We start from the raw sequence: 22798 nt of genomic DNA, 5'->3' as shown, positions 1-22798 counted from the left end.
GTCTCTAGGTATTTTCTAATTTCCTCTTTGACTTCTTCAGTGATCTCTTGATTATTTAGTAATGTATTGTTTAGCTTCCAGGTGTTTGTGTTTTTTACGTTTTTTTCTCTGTAATTTATTTCTAATCTCATAGCGCTGTGGTTGGAAAAAGAGGCTTCATATGATTTTAATTTTCTTAAACTTACCGAATCTTGATTTGTGACCCAAGATGTGATCTATCCTGGAGAATGTTCTGTGCGCACTTGAGAAGAAGGTGTAGTATGCTGTTTTTGGATGGAATGTCCTATAAATATCAATTACATCTATCTGACCTATTGTGTCATTAAAAGCTTGTTTTTCCTTATTTTCTGTGTGAATGATCTGTCCATTGGTGTGAGGTGTTCAAGTCCCCCACTATTATTGTGTTACTATTGTTTTTTCCTTTTATAGCTGTTAGCATTTGCCTTATGTATTGAGGTGCTCCTATGTTGGGTGCATATATATTTATAATTGTTATATCTTCTTCTTGGATTGATCCCTTGATCATTATGTAGTGTCCTTCCTTGTCTCTTGTAACATTCTTTATTTTAAAGTCTATTTTATCTCATATAAGTATTGCTACTCCAGTTTTCTTTTGATTTCCATTTTCATGAGATATCTTTTTCCATCCCCTCACTTTCAGTCTGTATGTGTCCCTAGGTCTGAAGTGGGTCTCTTATAAACAGCATATACACGGATCTTGTTTTTGTATCCATTCAGCCAGTCTATGTCTTTTGGTTGGAGCATTTAATCCATTTATATTTAAGGTAGTTATCAATATGTGCTTTCCTGTTGCCATTTTCTTAATTGTTTTGGGTTTGTTATTGTAGGTCTTTTCCTTCTCTTGTGTTTCCTGCCTAGAGAAGTTCCTTTAGCATTTGTTGTAAAGCTGGTTTGGTGGTGCTGAATTCTCTTAGCTTTTGCTTGTCTGTAAAGGTTTTAATTTCTCCATCAAATCTGAATGAGATCCTTGCTGGGTAGAGTAATCTTGGTTGTAGGTTCTTCCCTTTCATCACTTTAAATATATCATGCCACTCCCTTCTGGCTTGTAGAGTTTCTGCTGAGAAATCAGCTGTTAACCTTATGGCAGGTCCCTTGTATGTTATTTGTTGTTTTTCCCTTGTTGCTTTTAATAATTTTTCTTTGTGTTTAATTTTTGTCAATTTGATTACTATATGTCTCGGCATGATTCTCCTTGGTTTTATCCTGCCTGAGACTCTCTGTGCTTCCTGGACTTGAGTGGCTATTTCCTTTCCCATGTTAAGGAATTTTCGACTATAATTTCAAATATTTTCTCGGGTCCTCTCTCTCTCTTCTCCTTCTGGGACCCCTATAATGAGAATTGGTGTGTTTAATGTTGTCCCAGAGGTCTCTTAGGCCATCTTCATTTCTTTTCATTCTTTTTTCTTTATTCTGTTCCGCAGCAGTGAATTCCACCATTCTGTCTTCCAGGTCACTTATCCATTCTTCTACCTCAGTTATTCTGCTATTGATTCGTTCTAGTGTGTTTTTCATTTCAGTTATTGTATTGTTCATCTCTGTTTGTTTGTTCTTTAATTCTTCTAGGTGTGTGTTCTTTAATTCTTCTAGGTCTTTGTTAAACATTTCTTGCATCCTCTCAATCTTTGCCTCCATTCTTTTTCCAAGGTCCTGGATCATCTTCACTATCATTATTCTGAATTCTTTTTCTGGAAGGTTGCCTATCTCCACTTCATTTAGTTGTTTTTCTGGGTTTTTATCTTGTACCTTCATCTGGTACATAGTTCTCTGCCTTTTCATTTTGTCTATCTCTCTGAGAAAGTAGTTTTCGTTCCATAGGCTGCAGGATTGTAGTTCTTCTTGCTTCTGCTGCCTGCCTTCTGGTGGATGAGGCTATCTAAGAGGAAACTCTTAAGAACTTGCTTGGAGTAAGAAATCAATTTTGTCTGACTTGAATGCAAGTGTCCACCTCTTTCCAGGGAGTAGGTTATTCTGGTTCCCTTTCAGTTTCTCAATCACTGACAGACATGTAATGTATGGACATTATTGCAGGTATACCTAAAATTCTTAAGAAGGATTTCTGAAAAGTTAAGAGGCTCCTGAGAATCACAGAAGTAGGATCCTAAAAGAGCACTTAGGAAAACCTCCTCATTGGGAGGACAAAGATCTGGGATGAGGAGCTGGAAGATTTGCTGATTTCATGACTTCATGAGAGTGAGATTCCACTCCTGGATAGATAACTAAAAAAAGACTGACTAGTAGTGCCAGCTCTTCCAGATGAGGTGTCAACTGAAATCCCCTATGTGCCACATCCAACCATGTTTTGGATGTGGAAGTGTTTTCCACATCCAAAGGAAGTGTTTTCCTTCCTCGGCCCTAAATCCTTTGCCCTGCAAGGTCTCACAACACCAATCCCTTGAAACTTCTTGAGACTTCTCACAGGATTTGTGATTGCATCGCTCTGGGTCCCTCCTCTGGCCTCCTTTTGCTGCCTGTGCTCACTCTCTCTTAATGACTCTTCTTTCTGACAAAGTCATCTTGTTTTTTGCTCTACTCAGGTATTTGGAAATACTATCCAGTCCCGTGACCTCAATCATCACCCATGTTTGGATGAATTCCAAATCTTGCCCTCCATCAACCTTCCACTCTCCTCTTGTCTCCTCTCCTCTCTGTCCTTCTCTCTCTCTCTCTAGTGCAAACTTCTCACCTGAGTCTCGCCTTCTCTCTATCTCCATCTGTGGCAAAGGACAGCTGCCCTCATCCATCCTGTTCCTGGGCCTCAGAGGGGCCTCTTCTACTTGGGTGCTACACAGACATTTGGATCCCTCTCCACACATGTTGATTAAATGACAGCTTAGCAGTTAATGGTAATTATGTAAATAGGCCTTCCCAGCCCTATGGTCTTCTACCCCAGCTCTGACTTCAGTGTGCCTGGAGCTTCACTAAACAGACATCTCCACCAGAGCCAATTGCCTGGGCCTTTCTAGCATTTGTTTCTAGCAATGTAACCCAGAAGAGTTCTCACCAAGAATCCCAAGAACCAAGAAGATTTGGTGAGATTCTGCCTTCCTGTTGGTTTGAAATGTGTGGACTCCATAGATAACCTGTTTGGAATGATCCAAGTTTCAGAAATCATAAGACAGTAACAGTTTTAAGATAATCTCTGAGTAAAATAAAAACATTTGTCTCCAACAAGTAAAAGGAAAACCACAGATTTTTGCTAATTCTGATGTTGCCTCAGCCGTAGTATTATAGAGGTAGCACCTTACATCTGTCCAGAAGCAGAAGAGAAGATAGGTCATTCACGACTAGGATTACCCAACCACAAACCAGTTTAAGTCCAGGAGTGGCATATTAAAAACAGAGACCAGCCATGGTTCTTCTGAAAACCAAAGTACCTTCATTTCATTACAACTGTGCTGAGAATTAACATCCAGAATTATATACTTAGTATGAAGAATAATAAAGATGACTGGAAAGGGACCCACAGAGACGTATGACCTGCCCAAAACATTCCACTATCACTAACCGTAATGTTTTGGGCAGGTCATACGTCTCTGTGGGTCCCTTTCCAGTCATCTTTATTATCACATGAATTCATAGCCAAGTTTTTCATCTTTGGGATTCCAGCCACGTATAAGAAATTTAACCTAGAGCACTGAGGTAAACTTCTACATTTCAGAAAGGTTTATGGGACCTTTAATGTCTAGATATAGCTCTGCTTCTAAGGTTTCAGCCAGAAGATGGCCACCAGGCAATGAGCTGCACAGTATTCAATTTATCTGCTTTGGAAGGATGACTCAGAGCTATCGGGATTTGAATGTGTGGCTCCAATTAGTCTAGCTTTGTATTACTGACAGGGAGACCACTAAACCATCTCCTTCCAGCCAGATGAGTTTCCATTTAAAGTCTGCAAATCGAAGGGGATGTGAAGCAGGGAGTAACACGACCTCAGCAAGCCAAGCACTGTTTAGTGTGCAGTTCATCAGGTGAGCCGAATCCAAAGTCAGACAGCAGCCACCTGGCCCTGCTCACATCATCTACGCCAAGAAGGGCTAAGAGTGGGCAAGTTGTTAAAGTCCTGTGAATTAGGAGGTCCATCAATGGATGTCAGTTTCTGAACACTTGCTACATGCCCAATGTGTTAGGCATTAGAGACATAACAGTGAAAAAGTCCCTGCCTGCAAGAGGCTTACAGGCCAGCAGGGAGACAGGTGATATGCACAAGCGAGTCTAATGGAGCATATGATAAGTGTTAGGACAGAGGAACGACGGGCTTCTGGAGGACACGGGAAGGGGCCTAATCAGACCTGAGGGTGTCAAGGAAGGATTCAAGCAGAAATGTAGTCCTCACTGAGACATGAAGGAAGAGGAGCAGGACTTGGGAGGAGAAGAGTCAAGAAGACTGTAACAGATGCTCTTACAGGAACGACTAACCTAACAGTTATCAACTGATGCCTTTTCTAAGTAACCCCACCCCCACTTGACTCTCATTCCTACTCCCAAGTGTCTAGTCTAAGCCTACACGTATCACTTATACTTTTTTCATTTTCATTTGTTATGTGTACTTTGGTTTCACATGTAGATAGCTTGCCAAATACTAAAAAAAATTGACATTTGCACATGGCTTTCAAGTATTTCCTTAGTCAATCTTCAAAACAGTTCCATGAGATCAGTAGACTAAATAGTACTATTATCACCTCCAAGTCACAGAAAAGGAGACTAAGGACAAGGGTCCTCTGTTCTAATAGCCCAGTTCAGGGCTTCCCCCTATGGTAGCACATATCATGGTTTTTTTGTTTTTATTTTTGGTTTTTGGGGTCTTTTTCATAATTGCCCACTTCACCTCCCCCATGAGACTGCAGTCTCCTTAAGATCGGAGGCTGCCTTCAGAACGGCTGTACCTCCCTCACCCAGCACACAGTGAATGCCCAATCAGGATTAACTGAATTACCAACTTATTTTCCTTCTCCATGAAGTTTCACCTGACATACCCTGCCTCCTACTCCCAAGTGGTCAAAAGAAATAGTTTTATGCCTAAGTGATGAAAGCACTGGCTTTAGAGTCTCACCAGGCTGGACTCACATTCTAGCTCCACCACCTACCAGGTGTGGGACTTCGGGTATGTTCCTTACCTCTCTGAGGCTTGGCTAGCTGCAAAATGAGGAGGATAAAATCTACTTTATAGAGAAGCCGTGAAGATAATATCTGGTCCATGTTCCCCTCTGATGATTGCTCACAACCTATCTTTGTACCTTTCTTTGACTACTCGTTCTTGTTTAGGGTCTATATCCACCCACCAGCAGGTGAGTTCCTGAAAACAGGGTCTGTGTTCGTCTTCTTCATACTCCCAGAGGCCGGTCAAATGCTTTACAAATATTAGATGTTTAACAAACATCTAGAGAAAGAAAATGAACCGAGCTGTAGCTTTACCTAGCCTGCCGTTCAGAAGCCAGCACTCATCTGGTGTTCGATAAATACTGCTGACAGACAGGCTGCACAATTTAGTGCAAATAAAGGACGTAGAATTGCAAGCTTGGCCCCTGTCCTTCTAGAAGCTGTTTTGCTGAGAAGGATATTCCAGGCCCTCTCACCCACCTCACTGCCAGCACTCAGTGTTTCCAGGGCAGCTTGTTGAGGAGCTACAGGCAGCAACGCAAGTTTCACAATCTGGTTGCATCACAGTGAAGCTGAGGAGCTGGACTTTGAATTTTCTCAGCCTCAGGCTTCTTCGATTTGGCTTAAAAACCAAAAGTCCTGCCTTCCAGTCCCTGTAGCCTCTCTCAAGGGACTGCAGGCATCCAAGGAGCCCTCAAGCTACCCTTCCGTTGAACGGATTCCAGAGCAGTCAGCACAGTACAACCCAGCGCCCTCACCTTCATCAGTAGCTCCCGGCTGGTCAGGTGGTTATTATGGTCCGAGAAGATGTCTGAAAGTTCTTCAAACATCAGCATTCGGTCCCTACAAAAGGGATGAAGAAAACATTAACAAATGAAGATTAGTAAAAGTCCAACACCTTGGGCCCAGGTGCCCTCAGTACCTCTGGCTACAGAGGGAAGGGCTACGTGAGCACAGACAAAGCCAATGACCTTTCCAATGCAGGGTGGCTTTTTTTTTTTTTTTTTTAATAGGTAGACATGATCACCTGTGTGAAGAGAGGGATATTTTCTAACCATGCATGTTATAATCATAAAAAAAGATTGTTAAACTGTGGTATTAAGTTGTCTAATTGGGACATGTTCTCTTCGGCAGGTTAAAAAAAATTCTCTCTTAGCAACACACCCACAGCCCTACAGGACCTGAGAACTCTTCTTGGCCAGTCCCCTCATTTGAGAGATGAAGATGCCAGGGTTGGGGATTTGTCCGAGCTTCCACTACTAACTGCTGAGAGCTGCAGTACAGAACCCAAATTTCCTGAATCTCTTAGAGTCAGAGTAGATGGTGGAACCACAACGGGCTCTGGAGTCAGAGGGGGTGGGTTCCGATCCCAACTCGGCCACTCACTCCCTAAGTGATCTGAGACAAGTTGCTCAACTTTCCTGAGCTTCAGTTTTCTTGTCTGCACCATGGAAACAGTGACAGCCCCCTCACAGGATGGCCGTGAAGGTCACCAGGATCACACATGTAAAGCACCTACTCCTGCCTTGCCCCTCCCTGGTACACTACGTCTCCACGGGCCTCGCGCTTTTCTCTACGCCCCTCCAGGGTTACTGAGAGGATGATTCTGAAGGCAAAGAATTAACAGAGGCAATGTCATTCTATATGCAACACTTTCATTATTATGAGAAAGCCATTACTAAGAATTTATGTGTCTTACAATGAGTGTCGTATTACTCTTAGAATTAAGAAAACCATTAAAGCTATTTATATTTGGAAAAAATCATTAAGAACTTAATTACATGTGGGCCTAAATAAACAGAAAGAAATAGATATCTCCTCTGTCCACTGAAAGTTATTAACATAAAGGGTTATCAGGAAAGTAATAACCGAATAAAATCTCTTAACCCTGTTCCTTGAATTTAGCAATAGAAACTATATAGAGCTGATATGCAAGTGGCTTCTCTCAGGAACTGTGTGTGATACTTCTTCAGCAGCCCTGCTAAAATATGAACCCACCAACCAATGAAGACACAAACCAGACACCCATGTTGTACAGAATAGGGCTTTGAGGTTTGTTTTGTGGTGTTTCTTAAATACAAAAGCCAGCTGGAAGAATGGACCTTCTCATATGGTAACCAAGGAGATTAAGAAACAAGTCCACTAATTTTTTACTTGTGTTTTAGCCTCAGATTTGCTATGGTAGAAATCTTTGGCTGGCTAAGTGACTTTTCATAGTGTTCTACTTATCAACCACCAAGGAAAGATAGGATTACCTTTCACTGCCACCAGAGAAGGGTGCAGTGGGGCAAGACTTCATTTTAGCCCCTGACCATCCCATTGTTTCTGATACCACACTTGACGAGCAGTGATGAGGGGAAGGTGCGGGGCTGGGGTGCTGAGGGTGGGGACGCTGTACGCATCTGATTTTCCCATCATATTTCGCCAGGGCCTAACATCTAATGATTTTACATGATCCTTAACTTTCATAAGACTCCTGTGCAGAGGAAAATCGATTAACTAATCTCTCTATCACACAGAGTCACCTTCTTCATTCAAACTAATGAAGAGGAGAAAGAACTCAAGAAAAGAGTGGTAATCAAGAAAACTGCACTGGACTTTGAAAAGCCTATCTGCCACTTTTTCTCCTGATAGATAACAGAACACGAGCTCTGGAGTCCAAGTGGCTGAGGCGTCTGCAGATCTATAACACCAGGCAATGAGATCACCTGCTTCAAAACCCATCAAAGAATTATATAATAAATAACGTGACTTCCCCTGAGCAGACTTGCCTCTGATAGAGAATGTGAGCTTATCAGTAGGTTGAACACTCTGGCACTCCTTTTTCAGCATAAATCTATGAAACTCTGGTTTACCAATCCGGGTCTCTGTTGATTTTGGATAGTGTCAATCCCTTCAGGCTTAACCAGCTCTGAGTGAGTTGACGAAATTGAGTACCTAGACCTTCCACTCTAAGGACAGAGCCCGCCAAATCCACAAGGCAGGCCTGCCTGGGGAGCAAGCTGGCCTGTCTCCCGACTGGAACTTACAGTGCCTCACACAGTATAGACTGCGCTGCATACAATATAGGTTATAAACAGTGCACGCATCCTTCCCTGTTATGGCCTGACTTCTCGATTAGTGCAAACCGAGAGAGACTTTGTTGAAAGTAGCTGATCTAGTTTGTAGTCATGACACATGCCCCAGCCTCTAAATCTGTACTCACGGGGGACCAGAACTGCCTCCTCACTCACTCTTCCCTCCTTTGCCAAAAGCCCTCTGGTCTAGAGTTCAGTGAAGCTCTGGACATGGGGGCAAGAGCGACAGTGAAACAATAAGGAAGGACACAATTGTTCATTGTTCCAAAGGTTATGGCAAGAAATATGAAGAAAAACACAATACAGAATGTGGGCAGTTAATCATTTTTAGTCAGGTACCTAGGAAGGAATACTTAGAGGTTTTTAATATCACTAAGATAGCTTTTAATAGGCGGAAGCAGAAACGAACTAAACGGATTCTTGTTGAACAGCAAGAACTAATGTCCTATCTGCACACACTATCCCTTACAGCTTGGAACAGCTTAGGGCTTTGGAATGTGGCTGAAAAATAACCAGAACTAATGGCAAATTGCTGTAACTTCATCACTCCACAACCCTCAAAGCCCAGATAATATGCACATCCTTAAAATCATCCCCAAAGCCAATCATCTTGGCTTTGGCACCCTTTGAGAATGAGTTTGGTTTCTGCAGCAGCCCTGCCTCAAAACTCATTCATGATGATGTGTAAAACACACCCTGCCTGGAACACACAGAGGCTTTCAAAGATGTTTCTCTAGTTATATAATATGAGCTTTGAAAATGAGGACCCACACCATTTATGCAGCAACTAATCAGCCCAGCCAAAGAAAGCAGAGCAGACACTTGGGAACTTACTTTGGGACCGCAGCCCAAGTCTTTTTTAACCGATAGATGGAATTGGACTGCAGTGCAGAAACGATGGCCCGCAAGGAGGAGAAATTCTTCAGGATTCTACATTCCTGTAGGGAGAGTGATTAAAACATACAAGGCATTTAAATATCAATAAAACAGTGAGTTGGTGGTTTCCTGTTTTAGAGGTATCACAGCTGCCATGAACTCTTACCACTAAATAGGCGGCTGTATAAATACTGAACATCAAAAAGTGGCTCCTTTGCTCCCACCCCAGTCACTGAAACATTTTACAGGTTTTGGCCCTGAACGCTTGTTTTTCTCCCTTTAATATATTTTCTGTGTTGTTGTTACAGTTTTATAGTTTCCAGCTTTCCCAGTAAAAACACGAGTGGAGGTGAGTCTACAGAGCTTTGCTAGAGAAAGCAAACTTTCTTCTGAAGAAAGCACACATATGCCCTAAAAATACACATGAAAGATGATTGTATCCTTCAGACCCACAAAGTGAACCGGGCAGCAGCTGCTTCGAGGTCAGATGCTATCAAACATCTCATGACCAACCCCTGTCCAGAGAGGGGTATATAACTTGGCAATAAAAACTCACCACAAGTTGAACTTTGGCTTTTATGTTCTTAGCCAAGAGGGAATATTTTTATACACATCCATTCGGTTTCAGATTGGCTTGTGCCGCAATCATAAACATTCAGAAACACCTTGGTACTTACAGTGGTTCCAAAATAACTTGGGATTTTAAAATAAAATTCACTTTGGCAGCGTTTTAAAACAAAATAGAAAGAGAACAGGAAACATTCTGGATGTCATTTTCCGGGGAAGGAGAAAGACTGCCTGATCCTGAAACTTCAGCTACCATTCAGAGTCTGTAGCATCAGCAGGAAGCGACCCTGAAGTCAAAGTCCTGCTGAATGAATGGTAGGGGACAGCAAAACAGTCAGGGAGAGGGTCCCATCTGCGGCCGGAATGGGGAAGGTGGCAGCCTTGAGAGAGTGGGCTGTGCCTTATGCCCAAGGAGATGCTTCATGTGCAGGCATATGGGGGAGTGTACTACATCCACTGTTGATTATCGAGTACACTGTGTGAGCATGGGCTTGGCTTCATGCAGAACATCTGGGGCAAGAGGTCCCAGAGTGGTTGGGCATAAATGCACGTTGCTTGAAAGATCACTTCATGAAGTCACGCGAGTCCTGACTGTGAAGGAAAAATGGCATTCTCTAACTTGGTACACCCAAATCTGGCTACTTAAAATTACTACGCCAAACAAACAAACCCCACAACATTTTCTTAGAGTAAATGCCAAAGTTCTTTACAAAAGTCATGCCCACTCTTTTTAAACGCCTCAATGCTTTCCCTTTATTTAAAAAGAAAGAGAGAGAAAGCTAAAGAGAGAGAGAAAGCTCGCGCTCTGAATTACAGTCAGTCAGTCTGGAAACCAAGCCCATGACAGCATGGTTCAACAAAGGTTCAGAATCCAAAAGTTATGTTCTAAAAATCAGGAAACTTGCAATAAATAAAGGAACTCAGGCCCAGATATTTCATGCAAATTGTGATAAACATATGGAACACATTATTCAGAAAGAGGCTTAAGCTAAAGGTTTAAAGGAGTACAAGGGGCATCTGGCCCCATTTCTAGAAAAGGAATGATCTTTGAGGAGAGGTGATGCAAAAGTAAAAATGTAGCAGTAAGGCCAGTCCAAGAAAATACAGTCATATTAGGTCAGAAATATTTTCTGCATGTAAAATTATCATTTTTTCAAACATCCTCTCAATAGAAAATGACTGTGATTAATGCAGGAAAAGTAAAATAAATCTTGGCTGGAAACCACCTGTGAGTCTTGTTATTTTATTAAGTTACCTACACAATTTCAAGGGACACAGCATGCTCCACACTGGGAAACTGCATCACCAAGAGTTAAGGACCCTTGGCTTTTAAGCACGTGCTATGGGATTTGGAATATACCTCAAATTATACAACTTGTATTTCTTATTATCACATAAACGCACAATTGATATTTATATGGGCCAAAGTCCTTGTTTGAGTCACCCTGTCACATATACAGATGCTACACGCTTGCTACAGATTTTCTAAGCAGTTGAATAGATTAAAAGTAGATAGACTATTTTCTTTTGAGACATGTAGATGACTGTAAATGATATGGCGTTTGTGGCCAAAAAATATTTTTTCTTATCAGTCTAAGAAGACAGAGAAATTCCATGTTCTATCAGAACTTCTTTTGTAGCTCTTACTTGTTGATAAATAACCTCAATTCAGAATAGGAGAAGTCAAAGTTGCATAAGATATTTTTTTGTTTTTTCCATATAGTATTTTTCCATGTACTAAAAAGTCTGTGGTATTAGACCACCTACAGACTCAAAATAAAGCAAATTCTCTGGCACAATTATGGCTTTGCTATTTAATCAAAGACCACAAAAGAGAATGTGAAAAAAAAAAAAAGAGAGAGAAAATGTGAAAGTTTAAGCCTTATGCCCACAGATAGGGGCTTAATGAGAAAAATATATAATGGGGTGGAAAACAAAATGTGTTTTGGTTAGGATTGACCCATATAGCCCAGAACAGAGGATATTTACATAATAATTATTTGTCAAAATTGTTGTTAATTACATAGCTCTTGCTGATGTAATTTCTTCTGCCGAGAAAAAAAAAATCTTCCCAAATCTTCAAATACCCAAAATCCTATCAATTATTCAAAGCTAAATTCAAATGTCATCCTACCCATGAAACCTTCCTGGATCACCCCAGTCAGAAGTGATTTCTCGCTCCTCCACTTTTGCAGCACTTATGTCATACGGCCCTACTCCTCTTCAGCCCAGGCTGAGATAATTGCAGTATATCTTAGCTTCCTTGTTTGACTATAGGCTCCTGTAGGACCAAATTAATTGTGTTTCGCTTATCTATGTCCCCAAAGTACATAAAATTGTAGCTCTGAAGCATTTAGGGGCTCATGAAATATGTGGTGACTGACTGAATACTGTTCACCTTTCCTCACTCATGAAATAAGATGCTGATAAATGAAGGTCAAGGTCATATGGCATGGAAGCAGTTGATCCAATAGACTGGACTGACACCCAGCAGAATGTAATTCAGGCCTAGGAATAGACTCTGCCCCTCCAACTTCAGATATAAAGCCCTCAGGAAAGCCCTTGATTAATGTGAAATCTGTATATTTCAGTCTTTTAGAAAAGAGATTCGAGATCCTAAGAAGGTATTGGCTCTTCAAGCCTGCAGAAAATAGAATGCTTCCAGGTACTGGAAGGGTGAGAGATAATCCTTCTGCATCGTCAGAGCAGTCCATTTGACACTGAGGCCACCAGTTGATATTTACTGAACACGGCGCAGAACCAACACACAGTCTGTGAAAAAGCAGACATTCCATCGCACCCGGAAGGGGCCCATGAGCAGAAAGAAGTGATCAAGGGACGAATATTTTTAAAGAGGAGAAATAAACAAACTCCCACGTTAAGAAAGGCAACTTTTTTCTTACTTTGGAAGGACAACAAAAACTATACTAAAATAATATAAAACTATACTAAAAACTATACTAAAAATAAATGGTTCTGAAGAACCTAGGGGCAGGACAGGAATAAAGACGCAGACCTACTAGAGAATGGACTTGAGGACACGGGGAGGGGGAAGGGTAAGCTGGCACGAAGTGAGAGAGTGGCATGGACTTATATATACTACCAAATGTAAAACAGATAGCTAGTGGGAAGCAGCTGCATAGCCCAGGGAGATCAGCTCGGTGCTTTGTGACCACCTAGAGGGGTGGGATAGGGAGGGTGGGAGGGAGATGCAAGAGGGAGGGGTATGGGGATATATGTATACGTATAGCTGATTCACTTTGTTATAAAAGCAGAAACTAACAAACCATTGTAAAGCAATTATACTCCAATAAAGATGTTAAAAAAAAAAACCAAAACCCAATGGGCCCTCACATATGGTCTTTTGACTGCTTTTCAACCAAATGGAAACATAAGAGTGATGGCATAATCTCCCATATCTACTAAACCCAAAGAATATTTTTAAAAAGACAATTACATGAGCAATGTTAATCCACTTCTCGATGATTTTGGCTCTCTGCTGAGTTTTGAGTTCTTTGCCCCCCAGAATGGTGCTGACAACGCATTTGGTGAGGGTATTAAACTGAGAGATGGTAGCACGGATCGTAGGAGCCAAGTGTTTGTTTTCCTTCTTGTCCCTCCGAGACCAAATGCAGCCCAGGCAGTGGTGAGGCACTACTTTCTTGAATAGTTGCTAGAACAAAAGAGGAATTGACTTTAAGGACAACACACACATTTCATATGGCAAAGCATGTCATCTGTAAGTTGGTACTTCGTGAATGGACAAATAACCCTTTTCTACTTGATTTGCCTCATGGTGTTCATTTCAATAGAAAAAAGTAAATAATTAATACATTAACTGATCAGAAAAGCCCACATGTTCCTTCTAAATCTGCTCAACTGAACAAATGGAACACAATGACCAAAAGAAAATTTAAATGTCCAAAAACATTTTGACTTTTCTGTCTTGGAAGGAAAGCCAGGTAAAAATCTGTACTACTAATCAAAAAGAATTGGTTAAGATTATTTTGACCTCAAAATCATATCCATGGTACGTTCTGGACACTCATGATCATAAAGTGTGTATAATGCATATGAATGACCACCTGAAAAGTGGTTCACAGAAGTACAGTACCTGTGACACTCACCAATGTCACTATTCTATTTCCCATTATTTAAAATGAAGAAACTAAGAAACATACAAAAGGAAAAACTATTCAACATCACACAGTAAAAGGAAGAAAGAGGGATTTAAAGCCTGGTTTCCAGGTCTTTGCCTAAAAGTCATAGCCAATGAAGTCTTCCATCTTTCTCTTCTGCTATCAGTGTGTGAAACAACAACAAATTTGTTGAACAAATCTGATTCTCATTTGTACAACAATTTCAATACAAGATGTGCAAGGGTTTGTGTAAAAGAGAGAACACCAGGATTTACTTTATATAGACTATCTGATTTACTTCTGAGAGTCTATTTGCATGTTAACTAGATGGAAACTCTATGCTGCTTCCTCTAAAGTGCTAAGTGTGGAAGAGCTAAAAACCATTGTGATCATTGATAACAGCCCTTTTTTCTTTAACCAGCTAACTCTGAGCTATGAAACGTGGCTGATGAAACCAAATATGTACAGCTAACAAAAATATCCAAACTTCAAAAGACCAGGAAGCACATGTGGAAATGAGCTGCCAGATATAGTCACATGTGGATTCAGTGAATTTATTTTATCCTAACTTATACTTTGACCCCTTTACAATCCTCCAAATAAACAGTTTGGATCTTGAAATATTCATGAGTCTAAAGGGAGAGAAATACCCATGGAACAGGATAGATTTTTGTTTCCCTAGAATTAGAATTCTTATTTCCTTGTGCCAAGTAAAAAGCACCTTCTCCCAGAATTGTAAGAAGAGCTTAGGCCTGAATTATTCAGATGATGGATTCAAATCACATCTTCACTCTGCATTTACAGGCACAGCCTCTCTCGGGGATTTGAAAAGACTTAAATCATGTGACCCGGGGCCACCAGTACTGTCACTCCCACATTCTAAGTAGAAGCACATCGGAGGCACAAAGAGAAGACGTACTGCATCCATGTAGGTCAGCTGCTCGGCCACGAGATCTTCTGAGAAGCACGTGAACTCTGCAGACCCGCCGCCCTCCAGTTCCTCTTCCTCTTCCAGGCTGAAGGAGATGGTGTTGGGAAACCCATCTGTTCACAGGTGGAAAAAAATTAGTAATTTGGTGCTGCTGTTTACAACCTTGTTTACAGAGTCCAACTGGACTTTTAAAATTTAGGAATAAAAGAGCTGGTTCTTTAGAAAACCCACAGGGAGAGAACAGCAAGGACAATAAACCTGAGTGAAATGGAGGTCTTCCCAGTCTCTGCTTGTTCCTAGATGCGTTATTAAACTCAGAGGTCTCATGTTGTCACCTGGACAAACCACTGGTTCCTCGGTCAAGGACAGAGCCAGGTTAGGCAAAGTCTAGAGAAGCAAAGCTGGGCTACATTCAGGGGGTCACCCTCATTTGGGGGCTCCCTCAAACCCTCTGATCAGCTCAAGCACTAATCCAACTACTTCCAAAACCCCAACTATGCAGTTCTTAATTACTGGGCCATTTATAATCAGAAGCCTGGAAGGAATGGGCATGAAGGCAGGCCAGGCTCTGGGGAGTAAAATAGGCCATTCTGGTGTCAGAAATGCTGATGAAGTCCTCAGAATTCTCAAGAAGTACTTAGAATCCTCAAAATGTTAGTTAGTTTTCAACTTCCACCTAAAATTAAGTATGCATGAGACTACTACAAGCAACTCTATGCCAAAAAAATGGACAACCTGGAAGAAATGGACAAATTCTTAGAAAGGTATAACCTTCCAAGACTGAACCAGGAAGAAACAGAAAATAAGAACAGACCAATCACAAGTAATGAAATTGAAACTGTGATTAAAAATCTTCCAACAAACAAAAGCCCAGGACCAGATGGCTTCACAGGTGAATTCTATCAAACATTTAGAGAAGAGCTAACACCTATCCTTCTCAAAGTCTTCCAAAAAATTGCAGAGGAAGGAACACTCCTAAACTCATTCTATGAGGCCACCATCACCCTGATACCAAAACCAGACAAAGACACTACAAAAAAAGAAAATTACAGACCAATATCACTGACGAATATAGATGCAAAAATCCCCAACAAAATACTAGCAAACAGAATCCAACAACACATTAAAAGGATCATACACCATGATCAAGTGGGATTTATCCCAGGGATGCAAGGATTCTTCAGTATATGCAAATCAATCAATGTGATACACCATATAAACAAATTGAAGAATAAAAACCATATGATCATCTCAATAGATGCAGAAAAAGCTTCTGACAAAATTCAACACCCATTTATGATAAAAACTCTCCAGAAAGTGGGCATAGAGGGAAACTACCTCAACATAATAAAGGCCATATATGACAAACCCACAGCAAACATCATTCTCAATGGTGAAAAACTGAAAGCATTTCCTCTAAGATCAGGAACAAGACAAGGATGTCCACTCTCACCACTGTTATTCAACATAGTTTTGGAAGTCCTAGCCATGGCAATCAGAGAAGGAAAAGAAATAAAAGGAATACAAATTGGAAAAGAAGAAGTAAAACTGTCCCTGTTTGCAGATGACATGATATTATACATAGAAAATCCTAAAGATGCCACCAGAAAACCACTAGAACTAATCAATGAATTTGGTAAGGTTGCAGGATACAAAATTAATGCACAGAAATCTCCTGCATTCCTATACACTAACAACAAAAGATCAGAAAGAGAAATTAAGGGAACAATCCCATTCACCACTGCAACAAAAAGAATAAAACACCTAGGAGTAAACCAACCTAAGGAGGTAAAATACCTGTGCTCAGAAAACTATAAGACACTGATGAAATAAATCAAAGATGACATAAACAGATGGAGAGATATACAATGTTCTTGGATTGGAAGAATCAATATTGTGAAAATGACTATACTACCCAAAGCCATCTGCAGATTCAATACAATCCCTATCAAATTACCAATGGCATTTTTTACAGAACTAGAACAAAAAAAAAAGCTCAAAATTTGTATGGAGATACTAAAGACCCCAAATAGCAAAGCAATCTTGAGGGAAAAAAACGGAGTTGGAGGAATCAGACTCCCTGACTTCAGACTATACTACAAAGCTACAGTAATCAAGACAATATGGTACTGGCACAAAAACAGAAACACAGATCAATGGAACAAGATAGAAAGCCCAGAGATAAACCTATGCACCTATGGTCAACTAATCTATGACAAAGGAGGCAAGGATATACAATGGAGAAAAGACAGTCTCTTCAATAAGTGGTGCTGGGAAAACTGGACAGCTACATGTAAAAGAATGAAATTAGAACACTCCCTAACACCATACACAAAAATAAACTCAAAATGGATTCGAGACCTAAATGTAAGACCAGACACTATAAACCTCTTAGAGGAAAACATAGGAAGAACACTCGTTGACATAAATCACAGCAAGATCTTTTTTGATCCACCTCCTAGAGTAATGGAAATAAAAACAAAACTAAACAAATGGGACCTAATGAAACTTAAAAGCTTTTGCACAGCAAAGGAAACTGTAAACAAGACGAAAAGACAACCCTCAGAATTTGCAAACGAATAAATGGACAAAGGATTAATCTCCAAAATATATAAACAGCTCATGCAGCTCAATATTAAAGAAACAAACAACCCAATCAAAAAATGGGCAGAAGACCTAAGTAGACATTTCTCCAAAGAAGACATACAGATGGCCAAGAGGCACATGAAAAGCTGCTCAACATCACTAATTACTAGAGAAATGCAAATCAGAACTACAATGAGGTATCACCTCACACTGGTTAGAATGGGCATCATCAGAAAATCTGCAAACAACAAATGCTGGAGAGGGTGTGGAGAAAAGGGAACCCTCCTGCACTGCTGGTGGGAATGTAAATTGATACAGCCACTATGGAGAACAGTATGGAGGTTCCTTAAAAAACTAAAAATAGAATTACCATATGACCCAGCAATCCCACTACTGGGCATATACCCAGAGAAGACCATAATTCAAAAAGACACGTGCACCCCAATGTTCACTGCAGCACTATTTACAATAGCCAGGTCTTGGAAGCAACCTAAATGCCCAGCGACAGACAAATGGATAAAGAAGATGTGGTACATATATACAATGGAATATTACTCAGCCATAAAAAGGAACGAAATTGGGTCATTTGTAGAGATGTGGGTGGACCTAGAGACTGTCATACAGAGTGAAGTAAGTCAGAAAGAGAAAAACAAATATCGTATATTAACGCATGTATGTGGAACCTAGAAAAATGGTACAGATGAACCGGTTTGCAGGGCAGAAATTGAGACACAGATGTAGAGAACAAACATATGGACACCAAAGGGGGAAAGCGGCTGGGGGGTGGGGGTGGTGGTGTGATGAATTGGGAGATTGGGATTGACATGTATAGACTGATGTGCTTAAAATGGATGACTAATAAGAAAAAAAAAAAGTATGCCTGAAGCAGTAGAATAGCCTTAAGCTAAATTCACCTGAGCCTTATTAGAGAGAAGATCATGGATTAGCAAATTAATAGGATACAGACTGAAGAAGTAGGAAAAAATAAATTTTTTCTACCTAGGACTCCAAATCAAAAGCATAAGTGCTCAGCACATGGAACAGGACCTCCAGTCTCCATTGTGAAAGACTGTGGACCTTGAAGACGTTTACCTTGGGTCCCTAGCCTCTCTTCCGGGGAAACCTTCCCAATTCCTGGGTTGTTCCCCAACCTCATCCCCCTTCACACTCCTTGCTCTTCTGCCTGTCAAATCCATTCTCAAGAAGAAAAATCTAGCTGCATTCAGTTATATCTTGGCAGACATTTAAATCAGGGTGTTACTACTCCCCCAGAATGTTTACATTGTAAGCCTTTGCAGAATAAAAGACTTTTAGGCATCTTGGATCAAGTTGGGGTGGCCTTTTCTTAGTTTCCGAGGGGAAAAGGGGCGCTGAGTGGACCCTACATCACCTCCCCTGTCAGAGCACCACGTGGGTATCTGCCAACTTTGGTGACAGGTATGTGATTTAAGGCTGGCCGCCTCACCCTGGAGTTGAAGGTACTGATGTGAACGGGGTTGGTTACAACCGGGTAAGGAAGGAGGGGATCTCTGCCTGCCTCTGGAGTCTGAGACACAAACAAGCATGAGCTAAAGAAAGCTAAAACCCCATGATTTCACCACTTTTCCTCCACACAATTCTGGTCCTCTCTCACTGGGTGGAGGAATAAGATATTTGAAATCCCAAAGGTTCAGAATGGGCCTCTCAACCCTCTTGCTAACCACGGTGCATAAATCTGTCCCAGTCGCTCTGCAATGCAGAGGCTGGCCCACTTCAGCCAAGGAGCATGTGTGCTAAGGCTTGATCTCATTCACCCAGCACTCGAGAGCAGCCTGATATGTGCCTTGGATCAACGCTGCTGTATCTGAAGATTACATGGTCCTTTCTCTCCGGGGGTCTAGTTCATGCTTTCACTGTTTCTGCTTTTGATTCTCTTCCAGCGGTAAGTAGGTAAAAACTTGAAGCAAAATTTCACTTTTGGAAAACACGTAGGAGAGCTTGTTTGCTTTTGCCGGCATGAAACTGGGTAAAATAAGCACATGGGAACCAAGCTCCTAAAACTCTTTTTCGGTAATGATTCCTGAACCTAACAAACAGAGAGTTTAGAGAGTTCTTGGTTAAAAATTTCCAAACACAGAAAAAATTCATTTCTGGGATTGCCTAAAAGCTTTTCCAAAGTCAGGCCATCTCGTTCTCCCCTGCCTCAGCCTGCCAAATGAGCTGGCCCTCCAGTCTCGGTTGGAAACAATGAACCACTGGTCCCACCGGTTCCCCAATTAGGCCAGAAGCCAGGGGCAGCTCCCGTAGGGAGAGCTGGGCTCTAATGGTGTATCCACTCCAGCACGAAGACAGGAGCGGAGGCCCTGAAGGGAGTTGAGGTCCGGCAGCTGGAGGAGTGCCCCTGGTATTCAAACATTCCCGGCAGATGAAGTCATCTGAGATACCGAGGACTTGGCAGTCAGCTTTTCATGATGCAATTGCATTTTCCCCTCTCTGGTCCCCCACACATAAAAAATTCAACAGGTCCTGTTTGGAATTTAAGGTTATTTTCTTTGGCGCTGATGCAGCTTCCCTTATCGGTGTTGAGGAACCATTTCCTTTCCCTCACTGAGGAAATCAGGCGTCACTTCAGGGAAGTGCCTGTCAGAAGCTCCAAGTGGGTCAGCTGCCATGGCAACCATCCCCCAGCAGCCAGTGAGGGGATAAAACGTCACGCTGAAAGACCGCCCTAGCCTCTTTCTGACTTTCTTCAAAGCCTGATGGTTCCAAGCAGCCCGTGACCTGCAGTGGTGGCCCTTCCTCTGTCCTTGAAAATAGGCAGTCAATTCCTCAGATAGGAAAAAACAGCCACAGAAACTTCCTCTGGATGAGGCCATCAGAGATGCGAAATGATGGTAATCTGCCCCAGCAGGGGACAGATTACAGGGGTGCTTTCCGGCTGAAGGAGAAACATCTTTTCTGAGCTTTTCAAGCTTTTCAAGCTTTTGTGAGGGCAGCAGCAGAACTGGATTTAATTCCTCGCCTGCTGAATGGGGGTGGTGGTTTGCGATGGGCTTTCATTTGCTAGAAGGAGGAACCAGTTAGGCAGATAATGAAGAGCAAATTCAAGTTCAGCATGGTATGTGATGACAAGGAAAGGTAAAAGACCATCAAGGAGATCATCCTCTTTACGGTATTAAAGGAAACCCTGAGAAATCACTTCACCTCTGAGCCACTGTTTCCTCATGTAGAAAATGAGGGAGTCGGACTAGGTGATCTTGAATATCCCCTTCTCTGCTCTAAAATGCTATAGGTTCTGTAATTAGTACTTCAATAACCTTGAGAATTTTACCACAGCCCCCAATCCCCCAGCAGCCTGTCCTGAGGGAAACCAAGGCCTCCTATTCAACAAGTACAGGGAGAACATTTCCTCATTGTGGAGGTTTGCAGGATCAGAATCCAGCTTCTTCCCTGGAGTCAAACAAGTAAGTACTCACTGTCAGTTTCTACTTCTTGCTTGTGAAACTGCTCAAGAAGATTCTGTGCTCTTCTCTCTGGGTCAGAGCCTGGCATCATCTGCTTGAGATAATCCAGCAGTTTCTGTAAGCAAGGGAAGTGAGGGGGCTCTCGGAAGTCCTCTGCGCACTGGTCAAGCCAGGCCCTCAGGATGGAGGCGATTGCACTGAGAAAGAGAAACAGAAAGTCACTGCACTCAACTGGCTCTGGAGACTCAAAACCAGCCCTGGACACCAGAGCCTGTCTCACCCCATGCCTCAGGAAAACTTGGGCAAGTGATCAATGGATAGTTCACCTAGAAGTTCCCGGCAATGTCAGTGAAGTTAAAGCATCTGAAAACAGCCTGACTACCTTTTATTATTTTAAGTGGTGGTTGGGGAGCTGGGGAAAGACTGGTAATTTAAAAAACAAAAACAAACAAACAAAAAAAAACAGGACCATAAACTTTGGAAAAACCCACACAGGGCAAAAAAAGACACGGAAGAGAAGATTTAGTGAGTCCTGAAGCAACTTCAAAGTAACCCGTATACAACAAGATTATGTGTTTCCAACTCTGGATTCACTCAAGTCAGAGACCACAAAATCTACTGTGATAACATTTCAGGAAATAACAGACAGTAGGCCAGAAATTTGATGGACGGAAGGGCCTAGGTTTAGGAAAGATAATGTGTAAATTTAATTTTACAAAGATCACTAGGGTTTCAGCATAGCACCAAAAATGTCCTCACAAAATTATCCTTTCGCTTTTCAAATTACCAGAGAACAATGTGTTTCAAGTGGGAGAAACAGTATGAGTAGAAAGTTAGGTTTTGAAAAGTAAAGGAGAAAAACTTGATAAGCAAAGCCATTCATTGCGAGGGTGACTTCTTCTGATGGCTCAGCTGAGTCTACCTTGGATGAAACAAGGACCAGGGCACAAAAAGAGACAGGGTCATCATGGGGGCACAGTTCCCTCCTTTCATGTTACTAATAGCACGAGCTTGTTCTCTTTAAGGTAGGTGCAGCCCCTCACTCAATGGAAGAGACAAACAGCTGATAAAAAGGACAACCTTTGAGTGTTACTGTCCTACGCTTCATATTCAAAGAAGGCTTTACAGCCACTCCTGAGTCGGGCACGTGCTGGGCTGTGTTCCATGCACACGGTACTTTGCCTCACTAATGACCAGCCAGCCCCAGGAACAAGGTGCATCCATTGATGATGGCCGGAGATGACTGGGACCATAAATTAATCAATGCATGTTTTATTGACAGAGCTGGGACACTTTGTTTTAGCGAAAGACCTAATTAAAATTTTTCAGCTGAAAAAAAATGTCTAGCAGATTTTAAAATTACCATCTGATTAGACTTCAAACAAATTGTTCGCTTAGTTAACGAACTGTAAAGAAACGAAAAGATATTATGATCCATATATATGAAACCGCCGCCTGGACTTTCATAGGTGTGTGTAAACTTCACAGGTCTCAACTTCATAGCAGAGAGCTAGACTGTGATCAAGACAGAAATGCAACTAAAGCCAATCTAACGCTGAACTTTTGGAACTGATGTACAAACACAGAAGGGAAAGAAATTAACTGTTTTCACTGCTGTGGAGATCACTGTTTCACCAATATGGACACGAAGACATTTGGAACGATAATATTCACATAGCTACAGCAGAAATAGATGACATAAAACCATTAATTAAGGTTGGCATTTAAAACCATAGAAATAATTCAGTATTTTCTAAATCTTCAGTGCAGATTTAAAAAAGAGAGAAACAAAAGTTTCATTCCCTCACAGAAAGCTAGAAGAAATTAATCTGGGCTCTGGGATTAATTGAAAGCACGAGCAAAATGAAATTCATGAACTTCTAGTCAGTGAACCTTCAGTATTCGGGTCACTTGTCACATCATCTGTTACGTATGAATGTTTGTGGCCCCCCAGATTCATATGGTGAAGCCCTAACTCCCCCTGAAATGATGGACTTCAATTATTTTGAGAGCCCACACACTGCACTCATTATTTCTCCTTTCTTCACCAAAACCAAATATCAT

General features: G+C 41.5%; 1 protein-coding gene across 2 annotated transcripts in view; it reads right to left on the bottom strand.

Annotated features, from left to right (window-relative positions):
- RGL1 (ral guanine nucleotide dissociation stimulator like 1) overlaps window positions 1–22798 on the bottom strand; it is a 291746-nt gene that overhangs the window by 32406 nt on the left and 236542 nt on the right. For both annotated transcript variants that reach the window (XM_068541388.1, XM_068541387.1), the window contains 5 exons: window positions 20747–20931; window positions 14694–14818; window positions 13093–13308; window positions 9027–9130; window positions 5874–5958 (listed from right to left, as the gene is read on the bottom strand). In XM_068541388.1, the coding sequence (XP_068397489.1) occupies window positions 5874–5958; window positions 9027–9130; window positions 13093–13308; window positions 14694–14818; window positions 20747–20931 (715 nt within the window). The remainder of the gene's footprint in view (window positions 1–5873; window positions 5959–9026; window positions 9131–13092; window positions 13309–14693; window positions 14819–20746; window positions 20932–22798) is intronic.

The sequence above is a fragment of the Eschrichtius robustus genome, chromosome 3 (assembly GCF_028021215.1).
Source record: "Eschrichtius robustus isolate mEscRob2 chromosome 3, mEscRob2.pri, whole genome shotgun sequence".
Classification (NCBI taxonomy): Eukaryota; Metazoa; Chordata; class Mammalia; order Artiodactyla; family Eschrichtiidae; genus Eschrichtius; species Eschrichtius robustus.
The sequence above is the reverse complement of the archived record's forward strand: the minus strand, read 5'-3'. Positions and strand labels throughout refer to the sequence as shown.